The sequence below is a fragment of the Arachis hypogaea genome, chromosome 4, assembly GCF_003086295.3.
Source record: "Arachis hypogaea cultivar Tifrunner chromosome 4, arahy.Tifrunner.gnm2.J5K5, whole genome shotgun sequence".
Taxonomy (NCBI): domain Eukaryota; kingdom Viridiplantae; phylum Streptophyta; class Magnoliopsida; order Fabales; family Fabaceae; genus Arachis; species Arachis hypogaea.
The window spans coordinates 11,658,100-11,674,296 of NC_092039.1; the positions used below are offsets into that span (position 1 = coordinate 11,658,100).

The window sequence follows — 16,197 nt, forward strand, 5'->3', positions numbered from 1 at the left end:
TTCAAGTAAATAAAACTGAATTTATTATGAAGCCGAACCATACAAAATCACAAGTTCCAACCCGGTCCAAAAATCAACTCATTTGAAACGGAACCGGTTCATTTGAATCAAACCGCTTTCAAATTTCTTTTTGGAACCCATTTTTTTCCAACTCTTCCAAAATGCCTCAAACTTGATTACTCAATCAAAAGTCTAGGTTCCTTTAAAAATCACTAAAAGCTCCTTTTTATATTAAAATCAATATCAGAGCATCATTCTTTCCTTCAGTGATTCAAACGGTAAAAATAGTTCAGTTCTAAATAAACCGAACTCAACGTATAAAGTTCGTTAAATAACTTAAGCTTGAAAACATAAATATCCTCTTAATAAATCAAATAATACAATCTCTCAAATCCAACCCTTTTTAAATAACCTTTCAAACAAGACTAAGATTTTATAGAAATTTCGATAGCACCTCCCCTAAAACTTGGACTTTTGCCACCCGGTTTGGGTCCCAACTAAATCGTTTCTCATTCCTTTTCAACAGCTCAAAACCAGAAATCAATCCAAAAGCAAGCTAAATCCAACAATCGCCTCAGTGACATATCTCGAGGAAAACCATTTCAAAAATCAACTTAATATCAACCGATTTAACTCGTTTCCAAAACTTTATAGAAACGGCTCAATAACAAATCATTTGTCCATAACCAAGTCATTTGAAGTAAACCAGGCTGAATTCAAAAGTGCATTCGACTTTTCATATCATCAAAATAATTAACTTAATTTAAATCAATCCTCAACGGATTAAACTTAGATAACAAAGCTTCAAAGAAATCAACTCCAAAAGCATTTCATTTTACAAATCCACATCCGATCCATTCACCAAACCAAATAATAATTACATTCATCCAGGACAATCAACAACACATAAGGATTATACAATCACCAAATACATTATCTCACATCAGTATCCATATGTAATAATTCCAATAATAAACTATAGTTTTTGGAAAGCGCCCCTACATCAAAACGCAATTTCATAACCCAAATGCCTCATCAAGTCCTTTCCGTCTCAAACCAAAATGACGGCAACCAAAACCTCAGCTCCAAGCCACTTTCGCAACAGTCTCAACAACTCTAATCGCAACATACAACAATCAGGACTTTTACCCCACGTTACCAAAACTCATATTCATTAACCAACACAACGAAATACTAACGCGAGGCTTTCTGAAACATACTTACTTACCAAAATAACACAAAGGAACAGCTGCACTTCCGAACCGAAGAAGGAACGGCTGAACCGAAACAGCGGCAGTCTCCGAGCCGGTTCAGCGGCAACTCAGCAGCCACCTCAAGCGACAGCGGTGACAAATTCCGATCACGACAACTGGAACTAACACGCAATGGCTATAATATTCTCGGAATTCAAAAAGGACAGAAACCACAATTAAAACCCTTACCGGCAAACTTTTCCGGCGACGGCAGCAGGGTCTCAAGTGGCAGAAACTCAGCCCGAAGCTCCGGTGGTGATCCCGGAAGCCACATAACCACTCCCGGCGGTCAGAAACACAGAGATGCAGCTCCTTTCTCCGACAACTTGTACCGCAGCGACCCAGGCAGCGGCATCAACTGAACAACAACCCCGATGATGGCAGAGGCTCCGACAGCTTCAACAAGGCATGGTAGAGGTAGAAATGGAGTAGTACAGCAACAAAAACCCAACCTCCATCCCTTCTCACTCATCGAGCGCGCTCTCTGTTCATCGTGGTGCTCAATCGGCGGCAGTGGATTGCGAGGAGGTCAACGGCAGCGACACAATGCGCGGTGATGACGCAGCTGATGATGGCGGAAGACACAAACGTCGACGGCTTCTTTGGTGGCGCCAGGGAGCGACGACGATGCACGAAGCATCTCCAGTGACGGCAACGGCGCGGTGGCGGCTTCCTCGCAACAGTGACGGGCTGGGACGAACGGGTCGACAGCGACGGGTCAGACCCGCGTTTTCCCTTTCCGCGGCCGAGCTCTCTCTCACGCTCGTTCTTCCTCTCTCTTCCTCAGCCTGGTTCGGTGGCTTCATGGTGGCAGGGACGGCAGGACGCGGTGGCGCGGCGACGAGGCGACGACAACGCGATGAGCTTCCTTCCGCCTCTCCTCTGCCGCAACTCAGTCTTCCTCTCCCTCTCTGCCTCAGTTTCTTTCTTTCATGGAAAATAGGAAGCCGTGTGTGTGTGTATTTTGGGGGAAGGGAGGTTTGCGGCTGCTGCTGCAGCTTCTAAGTGGGTGGGTTGTTGATGGGGAAACAGGTAACGGGTTAGGGTTTCACTTTCAAAAAAATTAGGGTTAGGGGCATTTTAGTAATCTTACTTAAAAATAGGGATAATATAGTAATTAGAAATAAATTCTAATTCAACAATGATAATGTATAAAAATACTATTTGCTCATCAATTTCACAAATTACTTTCAATAAAATGCCCAAATCTAAAAATTAGAAATAATATAATCAATTTCTCTATTTTCCAAAATAGCAGTACTAATATTTAAAATATTATTTATTTAGTCCAAAACATATAAAATCCTTATTATTTCACAACTGCTAAATTTATAATTTAAATATAGAAAATAATCCAATAATTATAAAATCGGATAATAATCATCACTCATCCTAAATCCAATAAATCAAAACTTGCCTTAATTACCTTTAATAAAATAATTTCTGAAATTAAGGCTATAAATAACCATATGATTTGAGACTTGATCATAATAAGACTTTTCAAAAATTTTGGGCCTTACAACCGTTATATAAATCATATAATGTGAAATAATTAATTTGTGATTATAACTAAAATATGTATTATTCAAGTAAAAATAGAAAATTATATATGTTATAGTTATATATAATTATATTTTTTTAATTATAATATATTCAAAGCTTTAATGAAAATAACTAAACAAGTTTATATATTTAGAATATATTGAACATGTTTTTCAAGTTTAATCATCAATTCCTAATACACAAAAAATCAGAATTATTTACATACGTTTTTGGAAAACTATTTATTGGTTTTTTTAATTTTTATTTTTTGTCTAAAGTATCGATCCCTATGATAAAGTCTAACAATTTATTCTATATAACATGTATGATTGCATCTTTATTGGAAAACTCTCCTCCATTATGAAATATAATATTCGGTGTAGTTTTATTTACATGTATCTGTCTTTTTTTCATTTTTCTTTTTTCCCGTGACAGCTATTCACATTAAAAAAAATAAATAAAAGGAAACTAGAACATGATCATTCCAATTTCCAAGTCATTCCTTATTACAAAGTCAGCTTGTCACACTCTCTGTTAATAAATCCAACATACATTCCATTCCGTTACTCAGTAACATGGTGTGGTTTTTTAGACAAAAACTCACTGGTAGTTAGATATATTTTTATTTTTTTAGAGCGTTCGGTAAATTTTTAATAATAAAAAAATATTAAAAAAATTTGAGAAGTTATAATTTGTATTATTTAAAATAATTTTTTTAAAAAAAGATATTTTTATATAAAAAAATAAACAAAACAAATTTTTATATTTTTATACTCAAACATAATTAAATAAAAAAATCTTTTTACATGAAATATTTCAAAATATAAAATTATTTTTATTTTTCTATAAAAATTTTTCAAAAAATAATTTAATTTTTTTTAAAAATTCACTTAAACATATCTTTAATAAAAAAGATAAATAAATAGTTAATTCCAATCTTTACCTTAATTATGTCAAATCCTCATTCCTTTTCTACTCTCAGTCATCGTTTATCCCTTCAAAATTTTCAGTTGCACCTTTGTCTGTTTGTCACATGTTCTTTTGATAATAGTTTTAAATAAAAAATCTAATAAAAAAAGAGAGAAACTTAAGGAAAACATTAACGAAAATCATTGAAACGTAATTAATTTCTAATTGTAATTGTTTTTATTCCCTAACCTAATTCCTTTTTCCTTATATCTGTGAAAGAAAATATTGGTAATCAGTCCAAACACATAATTTAATTTAGTTATTGAAAGGTAAATTAAAATTTTGATAACTTATTCACATTTAAATATACGTTTAAATATAAAATATATAAAAAATAAATTAAATAATATATATTTAAAAATAAATGCAGGATTTGATAAATAATTTTTAATATATACATAGTATTATTATAGATACTCTTTCTTATATATAAGGATTAAATTTTAAAATAATTTTCTTTATTCAAAAAATGAATAATTAAGAGTGACATTGTATTTATTTTTTAGGATAAATTATAAAAATAGTACTCAGATAAAAAATTACTCCAAAAAATTTCAGCGATAAATAAGCTTCCAAAAAATTTAAAAATACGACAAAAATAATTAGATATTAAATTGTATTTTAAAAAAAGACTTAAAAAATCAGATTTTGATACAATTTTTTTAAACATAGAAAAATAAGATCTTTTCATTCTTAAAATTTAGAAAGCTCCAGCGGATTGATATTTTTCATCCATCTTATTTAGCCTTGCAATATCCATTGTTGTTTCCGTATAGGGAAGATGGATTTCGTTTGGGTATTGCAACATCAAATTCTATCTCTGCTAGGCCTACAAAGAAAAACAAAACAATTACTTTGCGACAATTCTTTGCTTTTCGACTACAGAAAAGGACGGGTGAATCTCCGTTAATTTTGAGATCAAAGAGATTATTCCAACAGTTTCTGGTAGATGCCTATACAATGGCGAAATTAGAGAGGTTAAAATTCTTTAGGTGTAAACAACCACAGTTGAGGGTTGACAAATACAAATGTCTGCATGAAAGTCTTATAAACGGGGATGTAGATGCTTCAACGTTTGGCAAAAGAATCATTCTTTCCAATACTTTTACCGGTGGACCTAGGTATATGATGAATAATTGTAAAGATACATTTGCAATTTGCAGATATGCAGGATATCCTAACTATTTTATCACCATGACCTGTAACCCTGAATGGGATGAGATAAAAAGAGAAGTGACTCCCATTGGATTAAAGGCAGAAGACCGTCCTGATATATTATGTCGAGTTTTCAAGATCAAGTTTGATGGTTTGATTGATGACCTAAAAGAGGAAAAAATCTTTGGCAAAATTTTGGGATGTAAGTCTGTGTTTATGCAACGCTTTATTAAAATCTTATGTTGTAATGCTTTGCTCATTTGTCTTTTTCAATTTTCAGACGTTTGCACTGTAGAGTTTCAAAAGAGAGGGTTTCCGCATGCACATATCCTTTTATTCATGAGTAACGAGTTCAAGCTACAAACACCAGATGACATAGACAAACATATAACAACTGAGATTCCTGATGAAAATGAAAGGCCAAATCTACATGGAGCTTTTCAAAATTACATGGTACATGATCCATGTGATCCGTACAACAAGAATTCACCTTGCATGAAGAATAGATCCTGTTCAAAGTTCTATCCTAAAGAGTTTAGACAGAAAACACTCATTGATGAGGTCGGATTTCCCAAATATAGGCATACTGATAACGGTCGAACAGTGAAAAAAAAGGAATGTGTACTAGACAATAAGTTCATTGTTTCATATAATCCAGAATTGTTGCTCAAGTTCGGGTGCCACATAAATGTGGAATACACATGCCAAACAAGTTCTATTAAGTATCTGTTTAAGTACGTACACAAGGATAATTACCGCGTAACAGCTACTCTATACAATGCTGGTGATCCGTCAGAAGCCACACAAGTTGTTGACAAAATTAGGAATTACTATAGTTTTAGGTACATTTCGGCATGTGAGGCAGTCTGGCGTCTATTTGGATACGAAATCCAAGAGAAAGAACTATTTGTGATTAGACTTTCATTCCATTTGGAGGATAAGCAACTTGTGGTTTATGGTGAAAAATCTAATGTGAATGATATTGTCGAAAGAGCAATATCTCATAAGTCCATGTTTTATGGATAGATGGCGGCGAACATGTCATATCCTTATGCTCGAAGTCTGACTTATACTGAGTTTCCAACCATGTTTGTTTGGAAGGACGATTCTTCAAAGTGGTTTTCTCGAAAGAAAATCTTCACAATTGGAAGGTTGACTCATGTACCTGCAGGTAATGACGAGTTTATATTCAATTTTGATCTTACTTATTTAATGATTTAAATTTAAAATCTTAACAGCTTGTACCACACGTTCATTTTATTTGATTTATCTACACTAGAAAATAAATATTCAAATAACTTTCAACAGTTATAATTTGTAGATTATACAATTTTTTATTTTTCTATATTTTTTAAGAAAATTATTCTTATGCGGATGTGTAGCTATAATAATTAAAATAGCGTAGCTTAATCCATTTAATAACTTAAAAGTAGGATTTTAACCAAGTTTTTTGCAGCAAATACCAAAGAATATTACCAACGACTTCTCTTGAATAGTCAAAGAGGATGTACGAGTTTTCGAGATATAAGAACAATAGGAGGAACAATTTATGCTACATATAGAGATGCATGTTTGCCCTTGGATTCTTGCAAGATGACAAATAATTCATTGATGCAATTAAGGAAACAAGCTCCTGGGCCTCAGGATCATATGTTAGGAGGTTATTTGTCATTCTATTAACATCCAACAATATCTCAAGACCAGAACATATTTGGAATAGATGTTGGCATGAACTTTCAGATGATATTTTGTATCGACAGAGAGCCGTGATGACATGAGGGGTGAGTTTTTATTAATTACAATGATAAAAGTTCTTTCTTATTGATCATTTTTAGTTTGATTAAATTTTTACAGTATCGTATAATATACAAAGTTAACAATGTCAGATGATGAGATTAAGCAATTGTGCTTAATGGATATAGACAAGATCTTACATTCCTATGGTAAAACCTTGAAAGACTATCCTCCTATGCCTTTAGTAATTGAAGTTGATAGTTCTTTGTTAACCGAAAGGATTATTAGGAAAGAGCTAAACTTTAATAGGGATGATTTAAAGAAAAATGCCTCAGACATGTTAGCCATCGCAACACCTGAGCAGAGATATGCATTCGATAAAATTGTTACAGCTGTGAATTATGATGAAGGGGTTTTTTTCTTTGTATATGGTCATGGGGTACTGAAAAAAACATTTCTTTGGAACCTTATGTCTGCTGAGATTCGCTCAAGGGGTAATATAATGTTAAACGTTGCTTCGAATGGTATTGTATCTTTACTTCTTCTCAATGGAAAAATGGCACACTCAAGGTTCAAAATACCGCTGAATATAATTGAGGATTCTGTATGTAACATCAAACCTGGTTCCCCTCAAGCAATGTTGCTATTGAAAGACAAACTTATAATTTGGGATAAGGCTCCAATGGTTACTAGGTACTGCTATGAAGCGCTTGATAAATGCTTGGGTGATATAATGAGGTGTTCTCCAACATATAGCAAATATTTGCCCTTTTGAGGAAAAGTGGTTGTACTAGGTGGAGACTTTAGACAAATTCTTCCTGTCATTCTACGAGGATCGAGACAAGATATCATTCATTCAACCGTGAATTCGTCTTACCTTTGGTAGTTTTGTCAGGTGCTCAAACTAACAAAAAATATGAGACTCTCTGTAGGGACGATTCCTTCAGATCAAGATGAGACAGAGCAATTTGGTGAGTGGTTATTAAAAGTTGGTGATGGTCTAATAGGTGACAATATAGATGGTGAATTTGAGATATGTCTTCCAGGAGATATTGTTATTCCTTCTTCGGACCAGGCATTTGATGAGTTGGTTCATTTTTCTTATCCAAATATTTTAGAAAACATGTCCTTAAAGAATTTTTTCAAAGCAAGAACTATATTGGCTCCCACGCTAGATATTGTTGAAGAGATCAACAACCATCTAATGGCTATCATTCCTGGAGGAAAAAAATTATATCTTAGTTCGGATTCCATTCATATGGACGAAGGGAATATGGAGAGTCAACTAGATCTCTATGGTCCTGAATTACTGAATAGCATAAATTGCTCTGGTTTGCCTCCACATAAATTAATTCTTAAGGTTGGTATTCCGGTGATGTTACTGATAAATATTGACCAATCCAATGGTTAGGCTACAAGTTAGGAAGCTTGAAAATCATGTCATAGAATGTGAAGTCTTAACGGGTAATAATGTTGGTCATATTGTTTTGATTCCAAGAATGAATATGGTACCAACAAATGAAACCATCCCAGTTAGATTCCAACGAAGACAGTTTCCTATAATAGTATCATTTGTCATGACAATTAATAAGTCTCAGGGACAAATTTTATCTCATGCTGGATTGTATTTGCCTAAACTAGTTTTTACACATGGCCAACTATATGTGGCACTTTCAAGAGTTAAGAGTAAGAGAGGTTTAAAAATTTTACTTATGAATTACGTAGGAATGTCTGCAAATTTAACCATCAATGTTGTTTATAGAGAAGTCTCTGAAAAAATAGTATTCTAATATAAATATTTTAATTTTATTCTAAATTCTGTATCAGTAGATAATTAATTTACCTTAAAAAATATAAAATAATTATTACTCACTTTTTTAAGTTAAACTTTGATTTTAATAATTATTTTGTATTTTTGTTTTAAATATCGAAACATATATATATATATATATATATATATATATATATTTTTACTTTTATAAATTTTTTCGTGCTAAGCACGGGCTCATACACTAGTTTTTTTAAACACAAAAAAATAATATCTTTTCATTTTTTAAATTTGGTAATTTTATATCAAATAATTAAAAAAAAAGATTTATTGTGAATGACTAAGTTTTTTTTTAAAAATAAAAAAATCTCAAGATCAAATTTTACTCTAATCTTTTATGTGTACCTTCTAAATATTATTTAACTGTTACTACAAAAATTTCGATCAAATAAATAAGTCATCTATTAAATATAAAATTTTTTATATCACTTATAAAAAAATAAATATTTATTAATTAGTTTTTTCATATTTTGAAATAATTTAAGAACTTATTTTCCGTTGGCATTTTTTAGAAGTTATTTTTATTAGCAAAATAAACTTTTGGTTATCATTGTCTTAGTTTACCCTAATTTTTTATTATTGACTACCTGTCCTTGGTGAAAATGTTATTTACGCTTTCTTTTTCTGTTTTATTGTTTCTTCATTTTTTTTTCTTTTCCACAAAGTTGGTTCTTTTTGCAATGGTTAACTGCCTTTCTTTCCCTCCCTTTTGAAATTCTGTGTCTCGCATTACCCTCTATATATTTGAAGTTCCCCCTCAAACTCTTTGTCTCTGTCTCAAAGTTTCTCTCTTTTTCTTCTTTTCTGTTGAAGTGTTTGGTGTTCTACTTGTCACTCATTGTTCAGTGTTAAACTGTTAAAGCATCAAAGGAAATTTAGCTTCTTTGGTTATTATTAAGCCATGGAAGAGACATTTGTTCCATTTCGTGGAATAAAGAATGATCTTCAAGGAAGATTCATGTGTTACAAGCAAGATTGGATTGGTGGTTTCAATGCTGGTTTCAGGTGCTTCTTTCTTATAATATAAAGATTCTCGCTTTTATTTTATTTTATTTATTTATTATACTTTGATATTTTTTCTGGGACCATTTTTTTTTATATGTTGACTTGGTAATTGAATTATTGTTTTCTTAGGATATTAGCCCCCACTACATACATATTTTTTGCTTCAGCAATTCCCGTTATTTCATTCGGAGAACAATTGGAAAGAGACACAGGTACATCAAAGTCCTAGTTTGTTGGATTTGATCCAAGTGTGGAGTCTTGTTTAATGATAGCTGAATGGATTAATTAAGAAAGATTAATGCAGTAAGCTGTAAGCCTCAAGTGTGATCATGTGCATTGTTTCAACAATTTCCAGATGGAGTGCTTACTGCAGTTCAAACCTTAGCATCTACTGCATTGTGTGGACTCATACATTCTGTTCTAGGAGGCCAGCCTCTGTTGATTCTCGGAGTCGCGGAACCAACTGTGATTATGTATACATTCATGTTCAATTTCGCTAAAAGTAGACCGGATTTGGGTTCTTCGCTCTTTCTGGCATGGAGTGCATGGTATAGACTTCTTACTTTGAGATTCAAAAGTGACTTAGGCGGGTGTGTTTGTTTAACTCATTTTGTCATAAAATCACTTTCTTTAGCTAAAAGAAGTTTTTTTTTCACATGTTTGGATGATTTTCTTTCTTCAAAAAATATTGAGTCAGGTAAAGAAAAAATAAGTTTTTGGCTTTTTCAATCATGTAGAATATTTGAGCTGTAAGTTTTCAGGTTCTCCTTAATCATTTATGCTCTTTGTTTTAACTTTTCCCGCAAACACTTTTAAGCTTATTTGCCTTGTGAATTCATTGTATGTGCAGGGTATGCTTGTGGACAGCAGCTTTCTTGTTCTTGTTGGCTATCTTGGGAGCCTGCTCCATCATCAACAGGTTTACGCGCATAGCCGGGGAACTGTTCGGCCTTCTTATCGCAATGCTCTTCATGCAAGAGGCTATTAGGGTAAGAGGCATAACTTTTCTGCTTTCTCCGTATCTCAAATAAAACTTTTGAGGTCTAAACATTATGTGGTTGTTTAGTATAGTAATGGAAAATAACATGCTATGTGATACATATGTATTTGGATGGCAATTGATTCAAGATGCTGTCTAATTTGGCTTAATAGGGACTCATAAATGAGTTTAATGTACCTGAAAGAGCAAATCCAGCATCAGCTGAGTTTCAACCCTCATGGAGATTTGGAAATGGCATGTTTGCTTTGGTTCTGTCCTTTGGCCTACTGCTTACAGCATTGAGAAGCCGAAAAGCAAGGTCTTGGCGGTATGGTTCAGGTATGGATTTTCTTTTCTGTATAGTCAATTTGTGGATTGTTGGCAGAAAGTTGCAAGAAATATTAAGCACTTCCATTAGGGGATATTCTTTAATCATGTTTCAATAGTTCTTATAAGATTTATTTTCCCTCTAATTGCAGGATGGTTAAGGAGCTTTATAGCAGATTATGGTGTCCCATTGATGGTTCTGTTATGGACTGCTGTTTCTTATATACCAGCTGGTAGTGTTCCAAAAGGAATACCTAGGCGCCTCTCAAGTCCGAATCCATGGTCCCCGGGTGCATATGAGAACTGGACTGTCATAAAGGCATGATTACTTGAAAATCCCAGTTTTTTTGTTGCTACAATATGTGATTCAATTAGCCACTAATGCATTTATCAAGTTACACGAGATGCTTGTGCATCAGACTACCCCTTTTAGAGTTTTACATCGTTTGGTGTCGAAATTAACTGCTTTTGTCTAATTAGATGTTAGCTTAAAAGAGTTTCTACACTAACTCAGTTCATAGAAATTTACCTAACATGTCTACTAAAATTTGCTCACAAAAAATCACCTACAGGATATGCTGGACGTGCCAATTATGTATATCATTGGAGCATTTATTCCTGCAACAATGATTGCTGTGCTTTATTATTTTGATCATAGTGTGGCATCTCAGCTTGCTCAGCAGAAAGAATTCAATCTAAGAAAGCCACCTTCTTTCCATTATGATTTACTTCTTTTGGGATTCATGGTACATTATCCTCCTTGCTCTTTTCATCTCTTACATGTATTTAAATTCCTTCAGTTCTTTGCTATTTATGCCTAAAGCTCTTCGCTTTCGCCTTGCAGTCAGATTCATTTAGATTCCATTTGAAGTTCTTTAATGCATGACAGGTTATATTATGTGGTCTAATTGGAATTCCCCCATCAAATGGTGTGATTCCACAATCTCCAATGCATACCAAAAGCTTAGCTACACTAAAGCACCAGGTAGATATGCAGCTTTCCGGTTTTCTTGTTTTGTAGAGCTTCAGCTTCACCATGATTAGGAGTAAAATGATAAAGCAAAATCAGAAGCAGAATATATAATGTTTTCTTGATATCGTTTCGTCATGTTTGTTACTTTGTCGTGATAATCATTTTAGTGATTGTCAGATACTTAGAAACCAGCTTGTCGCCACGGCTCGAAGTTGTATAACAAAGAAGTCAAGCATGGGACAACTATATGAAAGCATAAAAGAAGCTTACCAGCAGATGCAAACCCCTCTAGTTCACCAGGAGTCTTCTCGAGTATGCAGAATCGTTGTCTTTTGTTAGTTACCCTTACTGTCTCACCAATGGCATGAATAATCTTCATTTTATTGTTTTGGCAGGGGTTAAAAGAGTTGAAAGAGTCAACGATTCGATTGACATCAAGCATGGAGAGTATGAATGCTGCAATTGATGAGTCAGTATTTGATGTCGAAAAGGAAATCAATGACATATTGCCCATCGAGGTCAAAGAACAAAGAGTGAGCAACTTACTCCAATCTTTGATGGTTGGAGGATGCATAGCAGCAATGCCATTCCTGAAAACGATTCCAACTTCTGTACTCTGTGGTTATTTTGCATTCATGGCCATCGAGAACTTACCTGGGAACCAGTTCTGGGAACGCATTTTGCTAATTTTCACTGCTCCGAGCAAGAGATACAAGTATTATCCTAAACACCATTTAAACTCCCCAGAAAATTCATTGAGTTTCATTCTCTAACTTGCTTTTTTGCTCTTTTCGGTTTTATTTTTTTTTTAATAGAGTTTTGGAGGAGAGCCACACAACTTACATTGAAACAGTACCTTTCACAAGAATTGCAGCATTTACGATCTTCCAGACTGTGTACTTGATTGTTTGTTTTGGTATCACATGGATTCCAATTGCTGGGGTTCTGTTCCCTCTTATGATCATGCTTCTTGTTCCTGTAAGACAATACATTCTGCCCAAGTTTTTCAAAACCGCGCACCTCCAAGATTTAGATGCTGCAGAATATGAAGAAGTACCCGCCACACCGTTCAACCAAGCCACGGTAAGATTTATCTGTATCATCATACTGCATTGAACTTAAATGATTCTTGCATCGAAATGGCGAAAATTGCATACCAATATGTGCGAAATGGCTTTCTTGTTGCTTTTGGCCAATCCGTGACATAACCTCATGTATTCAATGCTTGCTCGGATTCTGCAGGAGGGGAGACTTGGGCAAGACAGCTTCCTTCCCAGATGATGGAGAGATTCTAGATGGTCTAATTACTCGAAGCCGGGGTGAGATAAGGTGCGTTTGCAGCCCAAAGACAAGGAGCTCCACCCCACCAACAGGAGAGTTGGCAAATTTTCAGAGAAGTTCGAGCTTGCCAGATAGAGTATACAGCCCTCGGATAAGAGCATTAAGAGGATATCACAGCCCTCAAGGTGTTGATGGAAAAGGACCATTTAGTCCTGCTGAATCCAATCTGAGTAACGGTGGTTGAATGCTATAGGTCTAGCTACATAACACATTCAATTGCAAGGATTGCTTGGAAAGGTGGCAAGATCCTTGTTCCCTGTAAACATCTCATTCTTGGCAAAGCAATTGTTGTTTCAGATTATTTAGTTGGGATATTGTAAAAATAATTTTTTCTTGTCTTGTCTCTTTTTTATGTTTTTTTTTTTTTTTCAATTGTAAGACAAAAATGGTTAGTGTCTTTTCTTGTTAGTAAAGATGGCGACTCAGGCATGGGCTGACTGCTGAGACAACCTTTATTTCACAAACCAATTCCACTCAAGTCCCAATAGGCCAATATCCCGGATGCAAGGCCTTAGTCTAGTGGTCAATCATGTATACCTTGTAATAAGTACCTGGGTTCAAGATTTGGCTAGGCTAAGTAGTGGATAGAATCCTTAAGTATTGTATTATTTGTGTGTGTAAGTGTGGTGTGAGTGAATTTGTAATGCCTCTTATTGTCCAAATTCATTTGACCAAAAAAAAAAAAATCCCAATACCCCATGCTTGGTTTCACATGAAAAAAAAGTACAAATGCAACAAACATTCTAAAGTCTAAACCATAAAGACCAGTATCAATTAACCACCTAAACTATCAGAAATCCAGAAGTAACAGTGTCATACATTGGAACATAATGCCACGATATCTTGAAGGAGACTTCACCTTGGAATCTTTTAATGTATCATAGACAAGGTCATTTGACAGAACGTAAAATGTAACTTTAAGAAACTTTAGAACTCTTGACATGAATAGCACTAGTAAAAGAGAAAAGGCCACCATGCTATTTTCTACAATATTTTTTTTTCATGAGTATATAACAACCTCTCCAGCCCTTTGGAAGGTTCGGTCAATGCACGATCTGCCAAACCTTGCATTGATGAAGGGGTTGAATCATTAAGAACAGAGCAAACTAAACTGCTTTAGGACTCTTGCTAAATTTACGACCAGACAATTGCTCTGACTCATATAGTATGTGGTTGATAAGTCCCCTTGCTGCACTGCAAAACCAAGGGAAATTATATATCATTTTGCATCCTGAATCACTGGTGGTATGCATATCAGCAATAACTCCCACATTCATGTTCATGTTGATATCAGCCGTGATCTGCTGGAATTAAAGAAGAAAAAAGCGAGGAATCTAGAATACTTGCTCAACAGTCAACATGGATACACTATATTAAAGCACATCCTTACTTATCCTTTAACTGCTGAATCTTTTCAGGATCTGTCTCGTGCATGTTTTGCTTAAACTGTTGTCTCACCATATCAACAAGAAGCTGTGTGTTATGTTGCTGCAATTGCATGCAAATACACAATGTAATCAGTTTCATACATCTTATCTTTCTAACATGCATATTAGATATCTAGCACAAATCTGGAGGGAGTACACTACTAGCCGTGAAAGGACGTTAACCAGCATAAACAAGCATACCATGATCATAGGTAATGTGAATGAAAAAAAGAAAAACGGATGAAACATACATGTGTGATGCTCATTAAGCTTTCATCAGAATTAAAATTGTGCTTCTTTAAAAGTACAATCGCAATTTAAACTCAAAAAAGCCAAATTTCTTCAGACATACTCCTATTATCCTATTTACTTAACGCATTAAGTATTAACAAGACGGATCAGTTATATGAATGTATTAAGTATAATACTCAACCAAGTAATATGCAATCCACCGTTGATGTTTATGATTTTCTTTTCCTCAACTACTCTCATCATGGGCTAAATACTGTGTGATGTGAGTTCCCTTAATGAAAAGGGTAAAGCATCTCATATGTTTAGAAGCCACATAATATCTAGTACTATACAACTTTCTTCTTCTTTGAATAACCACTAAGATTATATACTGAATCAACAGTCAGTCATCCTACATGTTGAATCTTTACATACAATAGTAGTGAGCATCAAATAAAATGTCTTTTGAAAACATAGATCGCAAACTTGAGACAATAATGTTAATCTTCCTCTCCAATAAAATTCACCATGGCTACACAAGAAACCCATCATTTCTAAAAGCGAGAAAATCACGTACCCGATGGCCAATATACTTAGCTCTTCGTAGGCATTCACGGTAAAGCTGAACAAACAAAAAAAAAAGAAGATATTTTTATCAGCAAAGAAAAAGGTCCCAAATTTCAAACACAAGCACATAGATTCCACTAAAAAGGAAGCATCAGAAAGTATAGTCTGTGACCCTAATAGCATTGTTGGCCAGCTCAGGAGGCAGTGCTGTTTGAAGAGACGGCATTTTCAGCGAAAACTACCCAACCCTGCGAAACGAAACCAAACAAGTTAAGTCCTTCAACGTCACAAAGACAATTCATCGAACAGTTTCAAGGCAGAGAGCAAGCTTGATCTAACGAAGAAATTGAACAAGACCCAATGTGAGAACAAGGGATTGGGATCATTGGTACTTGCCTGATTCTCAATCTGATATCGATGGATGAAAAATTCGGAATCAAAATCAACTTGTGGCGGAGGCAGGAGGAGGAGGAGGTTTGCGAGGTAGTTACGGGAAGTTGATGGGCAGTCTAGGGCGGAGCGGATGGAGGTGGAGATGAGATTGGCGACGGCGCTGTCGTCAAAGGAATAAAGATTTGGAATGTTAAGGTGAAAGAAGGATACTGTCTACGAAGCAGGACACTCTTTAGAGGCAAAACACATAAATAAAGCATAGCTAGTGTAATATTACGTGATTTATCTAAATTAAAAAAATATTACGCTAATCTCAAATCATATTTCTATATAAATCAAATTGGTGAGATTTAAATTACATAGGAATTTCTATGTTTTACTCAAATAAAAAATATTACAGTGATCTATAAATTATATTTCTATATAAATCAAATTGGTTAAACGTATAAATCGAATTGAAAGAAGCAGTAAAT

At 34.3% G+C, this 16,197-nt stretch overlaps 4 protein-coding genes and 2 long non-coding RNA genes across 8 annotated transcripts; 3 read left to right on the forward strand and 3 right to left on the reverse strand.

Annotated features, from left to right (window-relative positions):
- Positions 1-803: 803 nt before the first annotated feature.
- LOC112796287 (uncharacterized) lies at positions 804-2,309 on the reverse strand. 2 transcript variants are annotated; one of them, XR_011880931.1, is made up of 3 exons: positions 1,443-2,309; positions 1,229-1,369; positions 804-1,116 (listed from the first exon to the last, which is right to left on the reverse strand). It is a non-coding gene; the product is annotated as an uncharacterized lncRNA (long non-coding RNA). The 2 variants fall into 2 exon arrangements; XR_011880930.1 differs by having other exon boundaries at positions 1,229-1,375; positions 1,443-2,283.
- Positions 2,310-4,724: 2,415 nt separating this feature from the next.
- Positions 4,725-5,945, forward strand: LOC140184040 (uncharacterized). Its single transcript, XM_072234323.1, has 3 exons — positions 4,725-4,885; positions 4,928-5,121; positions 5,200-5,945. The coding sequence occupies exons 1-3, from the start codon at positions 4,725-4,727 to the stop codon at positions 5,943-5,945; spliced, it is 1,101 nt and encodes a 366-aa protein (XP_072090424.1).
- Positions 5,946-7,428, forward strand: LOC140184041 (uncharacterized). The gene is made up of 2 exons (XM_072234324.1): positions 5,946-6,090; positions 6,806-7,428. Exons 1-2 carry the CDS (start codon positions 5,946-5,948, stop codon positions 7,426-7,428), a joined length of 768 nt encoding a protein of 255 aa, XP_072090425.1.
- A 1,830-nt stretch (positions 7,429-9,258) lies between these two features.
- LOC112796289 (boron transporter 1) lies at positions 9,259-13,290 on the forward strand. 2 transcript variants are annotated; one of them, XM_025838668.3, is made up of 12 exons: positions 9,259-9,486; positions 9,616-9,698; positions 9,842-10,034; positions 10,337-10,475; positions 10,639-10,804; positions 10,945-11,111; positions 11,365-11,538; positions 11,682-11,777; positions 11,943-12,077; positions 12,161-12,480; positions 12,581-12,857; positions 13,018-13,290. In XM_025838668.3, exons 1-12 carry the CDS (start codon positions 9,383-9,385, stop codon positions 13,288-13,290), a joined length of 2,127 nt encoding a protein of 708 aa, XP_025694453.1. In that variant the 5' UTR covers positions 9,259-9,382. The 2 variants fall into 2 exon arrangements, with proteins under 2 accessions (XP_025694453.1, XP_072091169.1); XM_072235068.1 differs by having other exon boundaries at positions 12,581-12,848; positions 13,008-13,142.
- Positions 11,525-12,742, reverse strand: LOC114927616 (uncharacterized). Its single transcript, XR_011880932.1, has 2 exons — positions 12,036-12,742; positions 11,525-11,821 (listed from the first exon to the last, which is right to left on the reverse strand). It is a non-coding gene; the product is annotated as an uncharacterized lncRNA (long non-coding RNA).
- A 657-nt stretch (positions 13,291-13,947) lies between the features above and the next one.
- On the reverse strand, positions 13,948-15,982 carry LOC112796288 (uncharacterized). The gene is made up of 5 exons (XM_025838666.3): positions 15,728-15,982; positions 15,504-15,579; positions 15,342-15,386; positions 14,497-14,594; positions 13,948-14,300 (listed from the first exon to the last, which is right to left on the reverse strand). The coding sequence occupies exons 2-5, from the start codon at positions 15,555-15,557 to the stop codon at positions 14,213-14,215; spliced, it is 285 nt and encodes a 94-aa protein (XP_025694451.1). The 5' UTR covers positions 15,558-15,579; positions 15,728-15,982; the 3' UTR covers positions 13,948-14,212.
- Between the last annotated feature and the right edge of the window lie 215 nt (positions 15,983-16,197).